The 16,014-nt window shown below is 40.8% G+C and overlaps 1 protein-coding gene across 2 annotated transcripts in view; it reads right to left on the bottom strand.

Annotated features, from left to right (window-relative positions):
* Window positions 1-2,912: 2,912 nt before the first annotated feature.
* LOC135229306 (protein FAM170B-like) overlaps window positions 2,913-16,014 on the bottom strand; it is a 136,461-nt gene continuing 123,359 nt past the window's right edge. The window contains exons 2-3 of one of the 2 annotated variants that reach the window (XR_010320088.1): window positions 4,853-6,677; window positions 2,913-4,142 (exon numbers count right to left, since the gene is read on the bottom strand). Coding sequence is in view for 1 of the 2 variants with exons in the window: in XM_064278949.1 (XP_064135019.1) it covers window positions 5,839-6,677 (839 nt within the window). In the remaining variant the exon portion in view is untranslated. Of the gene's footprint in view, window positions 6,678-16,014 lie in introns of both variants that reach the window. The other variant, XM_064278949.1, reaches the window with a different exon arrangement.

Genomic DNA, 16,014 nt, shown 5'->3' with positions numbered 1-16,014 from the left:
TGGGAGAAAAATGGGAGGGAGAGAGGTGAAAAGGTATAAAGGCCCAGCTGTGAAGGTGACCAGCGGCCAGGATGTCCTGAAGCCGCAAAGCTGACCGAAGCTGAATGGCCTCAAACCTGCTGCTCCTGAGCCCATCTTTTCTTTCAATGGAAAAAGCCTTTCCCTGCTCTTATGCGACTGGGCTGGAAGGGCCTTTGACGTATAACATGAAGCAGCCTCCAGATCCTGTTGGGGCAAGTGATGGTCAAGGAGGCTCTGCCCAATCCCACCCTGCCCTTCCCACTTGTCAGAGGACCAGGAATTTCAGTCTTCCAGCTCCTGGGCTGATCTAGTGACTTGTAACAGGATTTCACTGGACCTCCAAACTTTGAAAGATGGGAAATACTGCCTGGGTCCTGGTCTCATTACAGAACTTACATACAGGATAAGAAGAGGAGTTGGGAATTGACACCGGACATCTTAGCAAAGGTTTCTGTTTGTTTAGGAGGGAAGAGGTAAAAAAGAAGGCAGTGTCTACTACGTCCTTTGCCATGTGTGTCAGGAAATCCTCACGAAGAGCCTCTCAGGTAAGGAGTGATGGGAAATGCCTTGGTTTACTCTTAAACTTTGCCCTTGAGGCATTTTCTTTATGGAGGCATGTAAAATGTTGTGCATTCAAGGAAACACTCTAATTCTTATGTAGACTTTGTTTGTTGACAAGGATTTATTGCCATAGCAAGGGTTCTGGAAATGGGTTTAATATGCTGTGGGATTGCTTTTGAAAGTTTGGAAAAGGCAGCGGCCCACATTCTATGAAATCGAAATACCAGACCTACTGTGTCAGGTGTTAGAAGAGGGAATAAAAGCCTCCAATATGTGGGCATGTCTGAGTTAGTCTTCTATAAGACCATTTCTTGGAGGTCCTGAAGGACACCCATTTCACTAAAAGAATAAGGAATGTAGAGCTGAGGGGAGTACCAGCAACATGGAGCTTACCAATATGTACCTTTGCAGGGGGTCCCTGGACGCCGCAAACAGTTAAGTGTTCTATACTAGCTGAAAGTTTGGTGGTTTGAACCTACTCAAAAGCACCTCAGAAGACAGTCCTGACGATCTGCTTTTAAAGGATCACAGCCTTGAAAACCCTATTGAACACTTCTACTATGCCCACATGGGGTGGTCATGAGTCAGAAAGGACTCGATGACAGCTAACAAGAACAATTCTCTATAGGCTCAGGTTTTAGTGGAGGCTGGGCAGCCTAGTAGCAATGTAAATCATGGTATCCCAGCTGAACAGAGGCCAGGTGGGAGTACTTAACTGTCAGAAACAAGTTGTGTGTAGATTACCATAAAGGTCAGTAGCTCAGAGTATTAGTTATCCATTGGTGCATAACAAATCCCCAAACTTATCAGGTGTGAGATAAATGGAAAAATATTAAACCCATTCTGATGAATTTGGAACTAGACAAAAATTTTGGTATCACTCAACATAGTTTTTAGGTGAAGGAATAAACTAGAAAATTTAAATAACTAGTACAAGTATTAAAAGATATTTAAAATAATGATGATATAATTACATACCTGCATAAAAGACAAATGCATCAAAATCAATGGTTTCTCTCCAGTATAGAATAAGGGTCTAAAATTGGCAAGGGTGGGAAGGGCAGACCGTTCTCTTTCCCCTACTACTTGACTGTACCACACTGTGTCCAAAACTGTAAAATATTTAGCAAAACATTGTTTTAACCAGAGCAGCAAAGGACCTCTATGAGAGAAGACAATGTATTAAAGTACATAAAATGAAACCTGAATATATGCAAAAATATGCCATATTTTCAAATGGAACGTCTTGTCAATTAAATGGAGGTCCCTAAAACTAATATATAAGTGGAATGCATTTCTAGCCGGAATATTAAGATAGTTGTTTTGAACTGTATACAGTAATCATATGCTACAAATAGTACAGTAGATAACAAAGAATATTCCTGTTGTTACGAGACTTGGAGACGATTTTTGACTCAAAGCGATCCCATCTGACTGCCCCATAGGGTTTTCTAGGTCGTAATCATTACGGGAGCAGAACACCAGGTCTTTCTCCCTTGGAGCCACCTGGTGGGTCCGACCTGCCAAACTTTCTTTGGATTAGCAGTTGAGCACTTAATCGCTGCAAAACCAGGGCGGTTTTACCAAAGTAAAACATGAAAAAGCAGGATAGTAACAGGTGTCTATCTCTTCGGGTAACAGAACAAATTGATATTATATAGCATAGAAGCTGACAAGTAGACCAATGAAACAGAAAATCTGTTAAGAAGTCACAATAACTTACAAAGGTCGTATTTCAAGAAAATTATATTTATTTAATAAATGGTGCTGACTCAAGTGATTGTTCTGGGGGTCAAACTTGCAAAAATGTGATACACAAATGATAGATTTGGAAAATCATGTGAAATGGAGAGGACAAGGCTTAATAACAATTTCCATTTTACACAGAAGGATAAAAGTTAAGCACTTGAACAATGAGCAGTGAATTCAAACAGTTCATTCAGAGCAAATCCACATGCCCAGTAAACATAGCCCAAGTTAAGAAAATATCAAACTGCCAGTGAAACTGGCAGAATTGGAAAATCAGCACCACCTATGGCTGGCTGGGCTGTGGAGAGAAGGATACCCTGAGACGTGGCTGGAAAGGTGCATTATGGCAGCCTCTAGGGGAGAGACATGGCCGTGGCTCTGTACTTTTAACATTCTTTGAATTGGAAATCTCACTCTGTGGAGTCTATTCCACAGAAACAAATCCTATATTATAGAAAGGATAGTTATTATTAATATGACCAAACTTTGTCCATTGATGGTGGAATGATAGAGAACTTATGGTAAAGCTACATCATCAATAAAACAGGGAGTCATTAGAATGAAAAAGAGTTGTAGTAGTTGAGTGGGAGAAATCTCTATGAAGTATTATGGAAGTATTACTGAAACAATCAAGGTGCAGAGAAGTGTATATAAAATGAGCACATCTGGGTTAAACAATATCAATTGTTTGAATATGCTTGAATACCTGTTGATGTTTATGTGTGTGTATAAATGAGAAGATGAGGATACATGTATGTCTGTGTGTGCTTGTTTAAGCAAGGATAGGAGAGACGACTTACTACATTGTTAACCTGAATTACCTTGGATTCACTTGTGGGAAAGAACAGGAGGAGGAGAATTAGAACATGCAGGAAGAGTGGACTTAAAAAGCATGGATGATAATGCTTCCGTATTAGTAGTGTTATGTATGGACGAATAAATCTGTCTTAAGCAGAGAAAGCCAGAATATTCCTTAGAAGTAAGGATGGCTTTGGACATCTTATCAAGAGGGAGCAGTCCCTGGAAAAGGACATCATGCTTGGTAAAGCAGAGGTCCAGGGAAAAAGAGGAAGACCCTCAATGAGATTGATACAGTGGCTACAACAGTGTGCTTAAATATAGCAACGATTATTAGGATTGCAATGACGGGGCCGAGTTTTGTTCTGTGGTGCCTAGGGTCACCGTGGGTCAGAACTGACTTGATAGCTTCTAACAACAACATGTAGAAGTCCAGATAAAGTGTACTGAGTTGATACCATCTATTTAAATTATTCATGTAAATTAAAGACCCCAAAATATAGTGTTAGTGCCATATCTAATGACTTACAGAGAATCAAGGTAGCATGTCAAGTGAAAGAAGGGGCGAGAGCAATGTGGGTAGAGTGAGACGAAGTCTCCATAACAGCAAACATCCCAGCAGATGTACTTGTGTACCTGTGACTGTGTATATGTGTCCCCGCAGAGAGGTGTGGGGAAGGATACACATGTGTCTATTAACATTGGATACCTTGGGGGAGTGGGAGCAAATTACATATGAGGGTGGGACCCTGATGGAACTTTTTTGTCATACAAATCTGTAATCTTGCAAATGTAATAAAAAACAATTTCAGAACTTTGGAAATTGATAAACATCATAGATACATGTATATTTTAATGTGTTTCATTAGATATTTTAAATAGGTGAAAATTTTCTATAATGACAGACAAAAGATTTTAATCACTGGAAGGAGAGCACACCACAGACAGTAATAATGAGATCCAGTGCATTTCTTCTTGTTCTTGGAACCAATGAGCTCTTCTGGTCTCTATAACTGGAAATGACCAAAAATAATTTTGGGAACTCAGTAGAATTAACCCCCAAACACGTCTTGCAAGCACATGTCTACAGCTAAATGTAGAAGGCTGGACACCATGTGCGATTCGCTAGGTAACTCATGACGCTCCAGAAAATTCTCTTTCCTGGATGTGCTGGTACCACCTCCTCCCTGCCTTGACCCACTGTATAACCCACCTTTGTGCATTCGAGGCCCTTTGAGGTCTGAGCCTAGAGCATAAAAGAGGACATCAACTGGGAAGATAGCTTTTAAGAAGAAAGACGTTGATCAAAAGATTTCAGAAAGCAGCACCTCCCCAGCCAGCCTCTCCCCAGCCTGGGAATGCCAGCCCCTCCCACCCTGATACCTCTGAGAATCTCTGATTTTTTGTTTTGGATCCTTAGGAGACTGCAGGATTTACCTGGCCTGAACACCTTGGCTCTTCTCTGCCTGTGGCCCTCTCCCTCACAGGAGCTGTCTCTGTCACTCTGAGGCATACACACAGGACAGCCTGTGGATGGAGGTGCCCATCCTAGAGGCCCTGCCCTCCTTTCCTCTGCCCTCTGTGGTCTCATCTCCCAGAGAGATGGATGCATCCCTGTCATGTCCAGGGCTTCCCCACACCTAGCATTTGATGTTGTGACTGAGACTTGGTCTTTTTTGTCCACTGTTGAGTCTGGGCCTGAATTTGCCTCTTCCATCCATACCTCTGGTCAAATGTGTTCTCGCTGTTCTCCCCAGGTTCAGAAGCCTCTCCTCTCTTTTGCTTCTTTCACCTCAGAGGGCCTTTTTCTTCCAGTTCTTTGACCTTGGGACAGGTCAGATTTCACCACAGGGGGGAAAAAAAAAAATTAACAAGATTTATTGACGTGTCAAGAACCAGAATGCATAGCTTTATTTAAAGGAGAAGAAAAAGTTCCAAAGCTCTACCTCTTACCCGAGGACATACTCTACAAGAAATACCCTACAAGCGCTGGATCAACTCTTATCCAGAAATGGTTAACACCAGGGGGATTTTTCTACACCATCTCCCAGTTACATTCCCCTAATGAGGCAACAACAATGCATCCTAATCAGAACCCCAAATTCACCCTAGGAGACCAGAAGACATGGCTGGGGTGAATTCATTTTCCTTCACCGGGCCCTCCTCTCCTCCTGCCAAGCCCTACCTCTTTCTCTGCCTGTATGCTGCTGGGAAGGGACCCAGAGTCCTTGGTTTAGGGCTTTATGCCCACTGCTCACCTGCAGGCAGGTTTCCTGACACCCTGCCATCTCTCTGATTCCTTCTCCTCCAAAGAACTCAGTGATACCCCCTTCACCATCACACCTCAACAGGGTCCCCCTTAGCCTCCCAAGTCCCACTGAAATCCCATTTCCCTTTCCCTACTTATGCTGTGCTCATCCCTAGGGTCCCAAGATCTCACCATCAAGATGAGGCCTGTCCTGTCCTCTCCTGGGCCAGGGGAGCCTCTGAGGGGACCTGGTATCTGTGGTCAGCTATCTGGGGCTTCTTCCATCCAGATCCCCCTCAGGGCTGGAGCTCTTTGTGCCCTTGGGGTGGAAGGCTGGTGGTCAGAGGGGAAGGAGGGTAGGATCTTCCAGGGGAGCTGGGTTAAACGAACCTGAATGGAGGTCTCTCCTGAAGGGCCCGTGTTTCCAGCCCAAAGGCCCTGCTCCTCCTAGTCCCAGGGTGCTAGCAGGTCTTTAGGCGCTTCCCCCTCTGGCCTTGGTGCTGTGCCTTCTGCGGCCTGGCCTGCCTCTGCAGCCTGTCCAGCTGGTGCCTCAGCCTCTTCAGTTCTTCTCTCTGCTTCTCCAGCTGCTCCTCCAGGCGCCTGCAGACCGCTCTCTTCTCCCTCACCTCCCTCTTCTTGGAGGCCATCAGGTAACGCCTGGCCAGCTGGTGGCAGCGTTGGGGCCTGCGCTGGACTGAGCTTGGCAGCCGCCTCTCCAGCAGCTCTTCAAAGAAGACCCCGCAACTGAAGCCCTGGCTCACAGCATGCGCCGCGTGCGCAACCAGGGCCTCCCGGGACTCGAACACGTGACAGCAGGCCACGCAGCGGAAGCCGTGCTCACGGGTCACCAGCCACTCCGGGGTGGCTGCGCAGGGTCTCTCCCCATGCTCCTCCTCTTGGTCGGTGGGCTCCTGGGTATAGGTCTGGGGCTCCTCCTGCCAGGGCTCCAGGTTGCTGACCAGGGACTCAGTGTTGGCCAGTCTGGGGGCAGAGCCGATGGTGCTCTCCTCAGAGAGCTCGGCCTCAAAGACCTGGGGCATCTTGCCCACGGGTGCAAAGGAGGTTTTGGTCTGCCAGGCGACCGCCACCCCCTTGACTGTGTGCACCTGGGTGAAATGTGCACACCTGACCCATCCCTTCTCTGAAGTAGCCCCGTAGCTAGAGGAGTGAGAGGTCTGCTTGGTGGAAGATGAAGGAAAAGAGCTCTCGGATTGTTTTGGAATCTTCCTGTGCCTGGAGCTTTGACTTTTTGTTTGGGATGTTGTTGACTCTTGGGCATTTTCCTCTTGGATAGAGACCTCTGAGAATAGAGAGTAGATTTAGTTGAGCTTTCAGAGTCCTTATTCTCACCTGTGACCCCAAAGCTTTGGTCATAGGGACCCCTGGAGGCCTCTCCATCACCACATCCTCCACCTCTGCAGACCCCATGGTTTCTTTCTTCTTCCCCAGAGACCCACCACCCTTTGGGGGCACTGCTGTGGAAGACAAAGTCTCCATTGTAAAGTGGCACTGTTTATGGTAGTTCATTTTTTAAGAAGTTATTTTTCTTTAATTCCACATTTATTGAATTCCAATGAATTTTTTCCTTTGGAACTTAGAAATGACCTCATTCCCCTATAACTTCATAATAAATGTGTGACGTCATTGAAAGAAGTTTTCTATAAGGGTGATTTTCTTAGTAAATTTGGGGTGTAAGCACTCAAACGAGAGCAATGCTCACCTCTTTTCAACCTCTTTTACTGAAAGGCTATTTTACGGAGAAGTTATACTTAAGAGAAGAATGCGTATATTTAGTTAAGACTCTTACATGTATACCTCTTTCTTGTACCCTTCTTAACCAAGCTACAGTAGGGGATTAAAATTGCTTTTCTCAGAATAGAAGCCCTTGTCCTTACTAGAGAAACTCCTTCAGCGTGAAGCAGGAAGAGATGTCCGTATCTGAGAACCTGATGCCAGAAACCTCAGATAGCCAGCACACAACCACCTTGACTGGTTGTGTCTGGGTGGGTTGCCTATGTCAACCTAAAGGTCTGTGTATGTTTGTGAATATGTGGGAAGGACTGTAGACTTCAGGATCCAGAAAGAGATAGAGCTAGGTCGTGTGTGTTGGATGGAGGCAAAGCTCCAGAGACAAGATCCAGAGACGGAACCTGCCAGCAGTGTGTTAGAGGGATACAGAGACCAAGGAGAGAGCAGAAAGCAGGGCTCAGCCACTGAAAGGCAGAATGGGGCAGCAACAGAAAAGACAAAGGGGGTACACTAGTTGGAGAAAGGATGGAGAACTGGGAATGATAGCAGAAACTGAGGTTAGCTATAGTTGGAATTTGAAAATTCTTTCTTGCTAGGCTTTGAAAACATCATGCTGATTGAAGAAAGTTAGTCACAAAAAGACAACTACTGTATGATCTTACTTATATGAAATAAGCAAATTTATAGAAACCGAAGATTATTGGGGGTTGCCAGCTGTGACAGGGAGGCGGGAAGGGCCTGAAATCTTTCACTGTCTCATCTCATGCTGTCATTCTTAATCTCTTTATACTCTCTATACTTTTTCTTTTTAAATTTATAACATTTCTATTACTTAATCATCATATATCTTGAGTTTTAAATACAAAAAAAAAAATTCAAAAAAAGAGAAATGAGTAAGAGAAGGCGCCACTGTGCAATACTTTGTGTCAGCTGGGCATCAGGGAACCAGAGTGACAGAATGCACTTCTTCTTTGCGCAAAGCTTGAGCAGAGTCATGGCAGCTACAATCACCATGTCATATAGACACTCCAGTAAAAGGTCTGGTTAACTAGAACTTTGGAAATTGGGTGAGGGGGTAGAAAGGAATGCATAGCAGAGAAACTGAAGATATATGTATATATGTATATATATGTGAATTAAAATAACTTCGTGTAGCTAGTAATTGGCAATGGTAATTCATCGTGGATTTCTGAGGAGAAGATCCAGGTAATGATACCTGACTTCGAGAAAGTTTGCTTTGGCATTATTGTGCACAGAACACCCAAGGAAGAAATACAGCTCCTCAATGGGAGCTGATGCACTGCTTCAGCAAATCTTAGGATATAAAGTTAGAAGAAAAGCATCATCTCCTGAAGGTCATAAAAGTTGTTTATGAGTCTATACTAGATTTTCTTTTCTTTTTTTTTTTTTATTGTGCTTTAAGTGAAAAGTTACAATCCAAGTCAGTTTCTCATACAAAAACTTATCTACATTGTTATATGACCCTAGTTGCTCTCACTACTATGTGACAGCACACTCCTTCTCTCCACCTGTGTTCCCTGTGTCCATTCAACCAGCTCCTGTTCTCCTCTGCCTTCTCATCTTTACTCCAGATAGGAGCTGCCCATATAGTCTCATGTGTCTACTTAAGCTAAGAATCACACTCCTCACCAGTATCATTTTAGGTCCTATAGTCTAATCTTTGTCTGAAGAGTTGGTTTCAAGAATGGGTTTTAGTTTTGGCTGACAGACAGTCTGGGGGTCATGACCTCTGGGGTACCTCCATCTCAGACCATTATGTCTGGTCTTTTTACTGGAATTTGAGGTCTGCATCCCACTTTTCTCCTGCTTCATCAGGGATTCTCTGCCATGTTCCCTTTCAGTGCAGTTATTGGTGGTAGGCAGGCACCATCTGGTTCTTCTGGTCTCAGGCAGATGGAGTCTCTGCTTTATGTAGCCCTTTCTTTCTCTTGGGCTAATATTTTCCTTGTGTCTTTGGTGTTTTTCATTCTCCTTTGCTCCAGATGGGTTGAGAGCAATTGATGCATTTTTTCACATGGCAGTTTGCTAGCTTTTAAGACCCCAGATGCCACTCAACAAAGTGAGATGCACAACGTTTTCTTTATATGCTTTGTTATGCCAATTGACCTAGATGTTCACTGAAACCATGGTCCCCAGACCTCCGCCCCTGCTACTCTGTCCCTCAAAATGTTTGGTTGTATCCTGGAAACTTCTTAGCTTTTGGATAAGTCCTGTTGTGCTGACTTCCCCTGCATTGTGTGTTGTCCTTCCCTTCACCTAAAATAATTCTATCTACTATCTAATTAGTGAAAACCCTCTCCATCCCTTCCCACACTGGCAACCATCGAAGATTGTTTTCTACTGTGTTTAAATCTTTTCCTGAGTTCTTATAAAAATGGTCTCATACAATATTTGTCCTTCTGTGACTAATTTCCCTCAGTATAAAGCCTTCCATATTCCTCCATGTTATGAGATGTTTCATGGATTCATCGTTGTTCTTTATCACTGTGTAATATTCCATTATGTGAATATACCATAATCTGTTTGTCCACTCATCTGTTGATGGGCATCTTGGTTGTTTCCATCTTTTTGCTTTTGTAAACAGTGCTGCAATGAATATAGCTGTGCACTAATCACTAAAAAGAGCATTTCAAGATCTATCCAGAAGTACAACACTGCCAGTGATGGCATAATATTCATACGCCTACAAGGAATACCAGTTAATACAATCTATTCAAAGTTACACACCAACCACTAAGGACAAAGATGAAGAAATTGAAGATTTTTACCAATTTCTACAGTCTGAAATTTATGGAATGTGCAATCAGGATGCATTGATAACTACTGGTTACTGGAATGAGAAATTGGAAACAAAGAAGGATCAGTAGTTGAAAATATGGCCTTGGTGATAGAAATGATACCAGAGATCACATGATAGAATTTTGCAAGACAAACGACTTCTTCATTGCAAATAACTTTTTCCACAACATAAACAGCAAGTTTTTTTTTTTTTTTTTTTATAAGTGTGGGCCTCACCGGATGGAATACACAGGAATCAAACTGACTACCTGTGTGGAAAGAGATGATGGAAAAGCTCAATACCATCAGTCAGAACATGGCCGGGACCAACTACAGAACAGTCAACTACACATATGCAAGTTCCAGTTGAAGCTGAAGAAAATCAGAACAAGTGTATGAGAGCCAAAGTATGACCTTGAGTATATCCCACCTGAATTTAGAGACCATCTCAAGAATAGATTTGACATGTTGAACACTAATGACCAAAGACCAGATGAGTAGTGGAGTGACATCAAGGACATCAGACATACAAAGAAAACAAGAGGTCATTAAAAGGGGAAGAAAGAAAAGATCAAAATGGATGTCATAAGATTTATGACTCTGAAATGTGCTCTTGAACATCTAGTAGCTAAAAAGAACAGAAGAAATGATGAAGTAAAAGAGTTAAACAGAAGATTTCAAAGAGCAGCTATGGAAGACAAAGCAAAGTATTATAATGACATATACAAAGATCTGGAGTTAGAAATCGAAAGGGAAGAACACCCTCAGCATTTCTCAAGCTGAAAGAGCCAAAGAAAAAATTCAAGCCTCAAGTTGCAATAGTGAAGGATTCTACAGAGAAAATATTGAACAACTCAGAATGTACCAAAAGAAGATGGAAGAAATACACTGAGTCACTACACCAAAAAGAATTGGTAGATGTTCAACCATTTCGGGAGGCAGCATATGATCAGGAAGCAATGGTACCGAAGGAAGAGGTCCAAGCAGTACTGAAGGCATTAGAGAAAAACAAGGCTCCAGGAATTGATGGAATACTAATAGAGATGTTTCAACAAACAAATGCAATACTGGAAGTGCTCATATGTCTATGCCAAGAAATTTGGAATACAGCTACCTGGCCAACTGACTGGAAGAGATCCATATTTATGCCTATTCCAAAGAAAGGTGTTTCAACCAAATGCAGAAATTATCATCAATATCACATGCAAGTGAATTTTTGCTGAAGATCATTCAACAGTGGCTGCAGCAGTGCATTGACAGAAACTGTTAGAAATTCAAGCCAGATTCAAAAGAGGACGTGGGAACAGGTAAGTCATTGTTGATGTCAGATGGATCCTGGCTGAAGGCAGAGAATATCAGAAAGATGTTTACCTGTGTTCTATTGACTATGCAAAGGAATTTGACTCTGTGAATCATAACAAATTATGGATAACATCACAAAAAACAGGAATTCCAGAACACTTAATTGTGCTCATGGGGAACCTCTGCATAGATGAAGAGGCAGTCATTCAAACAGAACAATGGGCTACTGCATGGTTTAAAGTCAGGAAAGGTGTGCATCATCCTTTCACTATAATTATTCAATCTGTATGCAGTCCACATAGTCCAAAAAACTGAACTATATGAAGAACAGAGCATCATGATTGGAAGAAGACTCATTAACATCCTGTGATATGCGGATGGCACAGCCTTGCTTGCTGAACGTGAACAGGACTTGAAGCACTTACTGATAAAGACCAAAGACTGTAAAGACTTAGGTATGAATTACACCTCAACATAAAGAAAACAAAAATTCTCATCAGTGGAGCAATAAGCAACATCATGATAAATGGAGAAAAGATTGAAATTGTCAAGGATTTCATTTTACTTGGATCCACAGTCAACACCCATGGAAACATCAGTCAAGAAATCAAATGATGCATTGCATTGGGAAAATCTGCTGCAAAAGAAATTTTTAAAGCATTAAAAAGCAAAGATGTCACCTTGAAGACTAAAGTGTCCCTGATCCAAGCCACGGTGTTTTCAATTGCCTCATATGCACGTGAAAACTGGACAATGAGTAAGGAAGACCTAAGAAGACACAGGACCTGGCAGTGTTTCATTCTGTTGTACATAGTGCCAATATGATTTGGAACTGACTTGAGGGAACTAACAACAACAACAATGCAAGGCAATACATGTCATGATGATATGTAATTTATTTCAAACTTGGAAGCCATTGGAGGATATTCCTTTACATAATATGTACACCCTGACTTACTAAGGAGACAACATGGGTGTTTCTTTGTAAGCAAAATCTCCTAAGAACAGATACTTTTGAATTGGGAGCAATACTTTAATTGGAGTTCGTTAGGAGGCTCTGAGAAGCCATTTTTCTGTGATAGTGTATATGTCTTCTTCTATCATTCATTAGTTTTAGAATAACTCACTGTTGAATGAGAATATGTTAGAGCCAGGACATATGACGAAATATAAACACAAGAATTTGTTAAAACGAATAAATTTTTAAACTAAAACAATTTCATCTGGGAATAAAAATTCATTTGTATATATTGTTGATCCTCTACTATATACAGAGAATTTCTATTTTAATAACTTTCTTTTCTTTCTTCCTACCTTCCTTCCGTCCTTCCTCCCTCTCTCTTTCTCTTCCTCCCTCCCTCCCTTCCTTTACTTCTTTCCTTTCTGTCTCTCTTTCTGTTCTATGTCATTAAAAAGTGTACCACCCTTTAGATTCACCAGTTCCAAATAGTTGAGAGATAATATAGGGTAGCTGTGAGTTGGAATCAACTCTATGGCAATGGGTTTGGTTTACAGGGTATGTATTTTAAAAGGTTTTATATACATATATAATTTAGCTGGACATTTAGGGAAAACTACTTAAAATCTCCTCATATCAGTTTTATCATCTATAAAATGTCAGTGGTGATATCAACCTTAAGAGGTTGTGTGAAGTATAAACTACAATTTAATCCTGACACAAATCCTGAAATATTTTAGGTGTCACCCAGTGAAGGTGGTGAATAAAAGTTTTACCTCCCATGTATGGTCATGGTCCAGATTTAAGGCTTGTTTCTCCCACTTTTGTTTCTTCTCTGAAATTATCATCAGAATTTTTTCTCCTTGTCCTTTCTTTTTGTGTATAATGTAATAAATGCTAATACCCATATCACAAAATTATGGGGGAAAACTAAAAATAAAGACAGGTGAAAAAGTTTTGTAAATAGACTACAAATAAATATTTATTTCTCTTTCAATGGATAAAATAAAAATAAAAGGGACAAAAAAAAACCTATTTGGATTTCTTTTTACAGAAGAAAAAACATCCTCTTCTATTTAGACCTGGGGAAAATGCTGAAAGCTGCTTCCAGGTCAGGCACACAGCCCTTGAAATGAGTTCACAGGACAGGATACTAGCACATAATCAGGGAGACATGGATAAAAAACAATATGTTCCACTGGCAGTCATAAGACATGGCATCAAATAACTGATCTGATGTGGCATTCATTATTTCTGTATTGTGCTGTTTTCCCCACTTCTTTAATTTAGGAAAATATTAGCTACCTCGTGGGCAAAATCATTTTAAAAACGTGATTGTAAATATGACGTACATATATTCACAAAACGTGGAGGAATTCTATCCCTTCAAAAAGATAGGAAAAAACATTTGGGGAACTAGTGACTAAAAACAATGAAACATATCAATCCTTAGATTAGGGAAGGCAAAGATATCCCAAGAGGGCAAAGTAAAAATAAATCTGAATCAAGATATAATGTAGTGAAACTTCAGTACATGAATACAATAAAAATCTTAAAAAGAACCAGAGAGTAAAGAAAGACGTATATAGTTATATATATATAATAAATAAACAAAATAAGACTAATAGTTTATTTCTTAAAAAAAAAAAAGGTGGAGTTTTTTAGATGAAACAGATCATCCAACAGTTTTAAGTTCAAACCTTTATTTAACAGAAGAAACGAGAAAATAATATCTGCTATTAACGCTTCTATTCATAATTATATTTCAGATTTAAACACCCCCCCAAAAAGAAAAAGAAATTATAATGGTTGTGAATTGATATAAAAATTATTATTGAAGGTTATACAATAGTCTAAGCAGAAAACCTAATAGAAATTAAATGCAATTGAAGAATTGTAACAGAAAGCTTAGCAATGATTTTAGATGAATTTTCAAAACCATTTAATTAAACAAAAGCTTTATAAGATTTATTTTAAAAGATACAAGTTACAGAAGAACAAAACCGCACACACTCCTCAAAGTAGAGTTGACCTCAATGACATGCATGGAATCAAGCTTTCGAGACCTGCATTTGCTGATGTGGCATGACACAAAAGGAGAAGAAACGGCTGCAAACATCCATTAATAATAGAAACATAGAATGTATGAAGTATGAATCTAGGAAAATTAGAAATCATTAAAAAATGAAATGGAACACATAAACATCAATATCTTAGGCATTAGTGAGCTGAAACGGACTGATATTCACCATTTTGAATTGGACAATCATATGGACTTTTTTTTTTATGGACTACTGTGCCAAATCGAAGAGAGTTCATCATCAAAAAGAACATTTCAAGATCTATCCTGAAGTACAGTGCTGTCAGTGATAGGATAATATCCATATGCCTACAAGGAAGACCAGTGTCTTAGTCATATAGTGATGCTATAACAGAAATACCACAAATGGGTGGCTTTAACAAAGAGAAATTTATTTTCTCACAGTCTAGTAGGCTAGAATTCAAAATTCAGGGTGTCAGCTCCAGGGGAAACTTTCTCTGTCAGCACTGTGGGAAGGTCTCCATCATCAATCTTCTCCTGGTCAAGGGGCTTCTCAGGTGCAGGGACCCTGGGTCCGAAGGACATGCTCTACTACTGGGGATGCTTTCTTGGTGTTATGAGGTCCTCATATCTCTCTGCTTGCTTATCTCTTTTATACCTCAAAAGGTATTAGCTTAAGACACTATCTAATCTTATAGATCTCATCAATATAACTGCGACTAATCCATCTCATCACATCATTGTGATAGGATTTACACCACATAGGGAAATCACATTAGATGACTAAATGGTAGACAATCATACAATACTGAGAATCATGGCCTAGCCAATTTGACAGATATTTTTTAGGGACACATTTCAATCTATGACAAGCAGTTAATATGACTATTATTCAAATTTATGCACCAACTGCTAATGCCAAAGATGAAGAAACTGAAGATTTTTACCAACTTCTGCAGACTGAAATTGATCAGACATGCAATCAAGATGCATTGATAATTACTGATGATTGCAATGTGAAAGTTGGAAACAAAGAAGAAGGAACAGTAGTTGGAAAATCTGGCCTTGGGGACAGCATGATAGAATATTGCAAGACCAATGACTTCTTCATTGTAAATACCTTTTTTCAACAACTTAAATGGTGAGTATACACATGGGCTTCACCAGATGGAATATACAGGAATCAAATGTCTACATCTGTGGAAAGAGACAGTGGAAAAGCTCAATATCATCAGTCAGAACAAGACCAGGGGCTGACTGTGGAACAGACCATCAATTTCTCATATGCAAGTCTACGAGAGCCAAAGTACAACCTTGATTATATCTCACCTGAATTTAGAGACTATCTCAAGAATAGATTTGATGAATTGAAGGCTAATGATTGAAGGCCAGATGAGTTGTGGAATGACATCAAGGACATCATACATGAAGAAAGTAAGAGGTCATTGCTCTGACAGGGATCACAATAGAGGGTCTGAGAGCTGGAGAAAAATGTGGAACAAAATTCTAACTCACAAAAAAGACCAGATTACTCGCCTGACAGAGACTGGAGAAATGCTGAATACGTCCCCTGGACACACTTTTAGCTCAGTAATAAAGTCACCCCTGAGGTTCACCCTTCAGACAAAGATTAGACAGACCCATAAAGCAAAACTGAAGGGGCACACCAGCCCAGGGGCAAGGGCTAGAAGGCAGGAGGGGACAGAAAAGCTGGTAATAGGGAACCCAGGGTCAAGAAGGGGAGAGTGTTGACATATTGTGGGGTTGGTAATTAGTGTCACAAAACAA

This window comes from Loxodonta africana, unplaced genomic scaffold, assembly GCF_030014295.1.
Source record: "Loxodonta africana isolate mLoxAfr1 unplaced genomic scaffold, mLoxAfr1.hap2 scaffold_185, whole genome shotgun sequence".
Lineage (NCBI taxonomy): Eukaryota > Metazoa > Chordata > Mammalia > Proboscidea > Elephantidae > Loxodonta > Loxodonta africana.
This window is presented reverse-complemented; position numbering and strand designations above follow the sequence as displayed.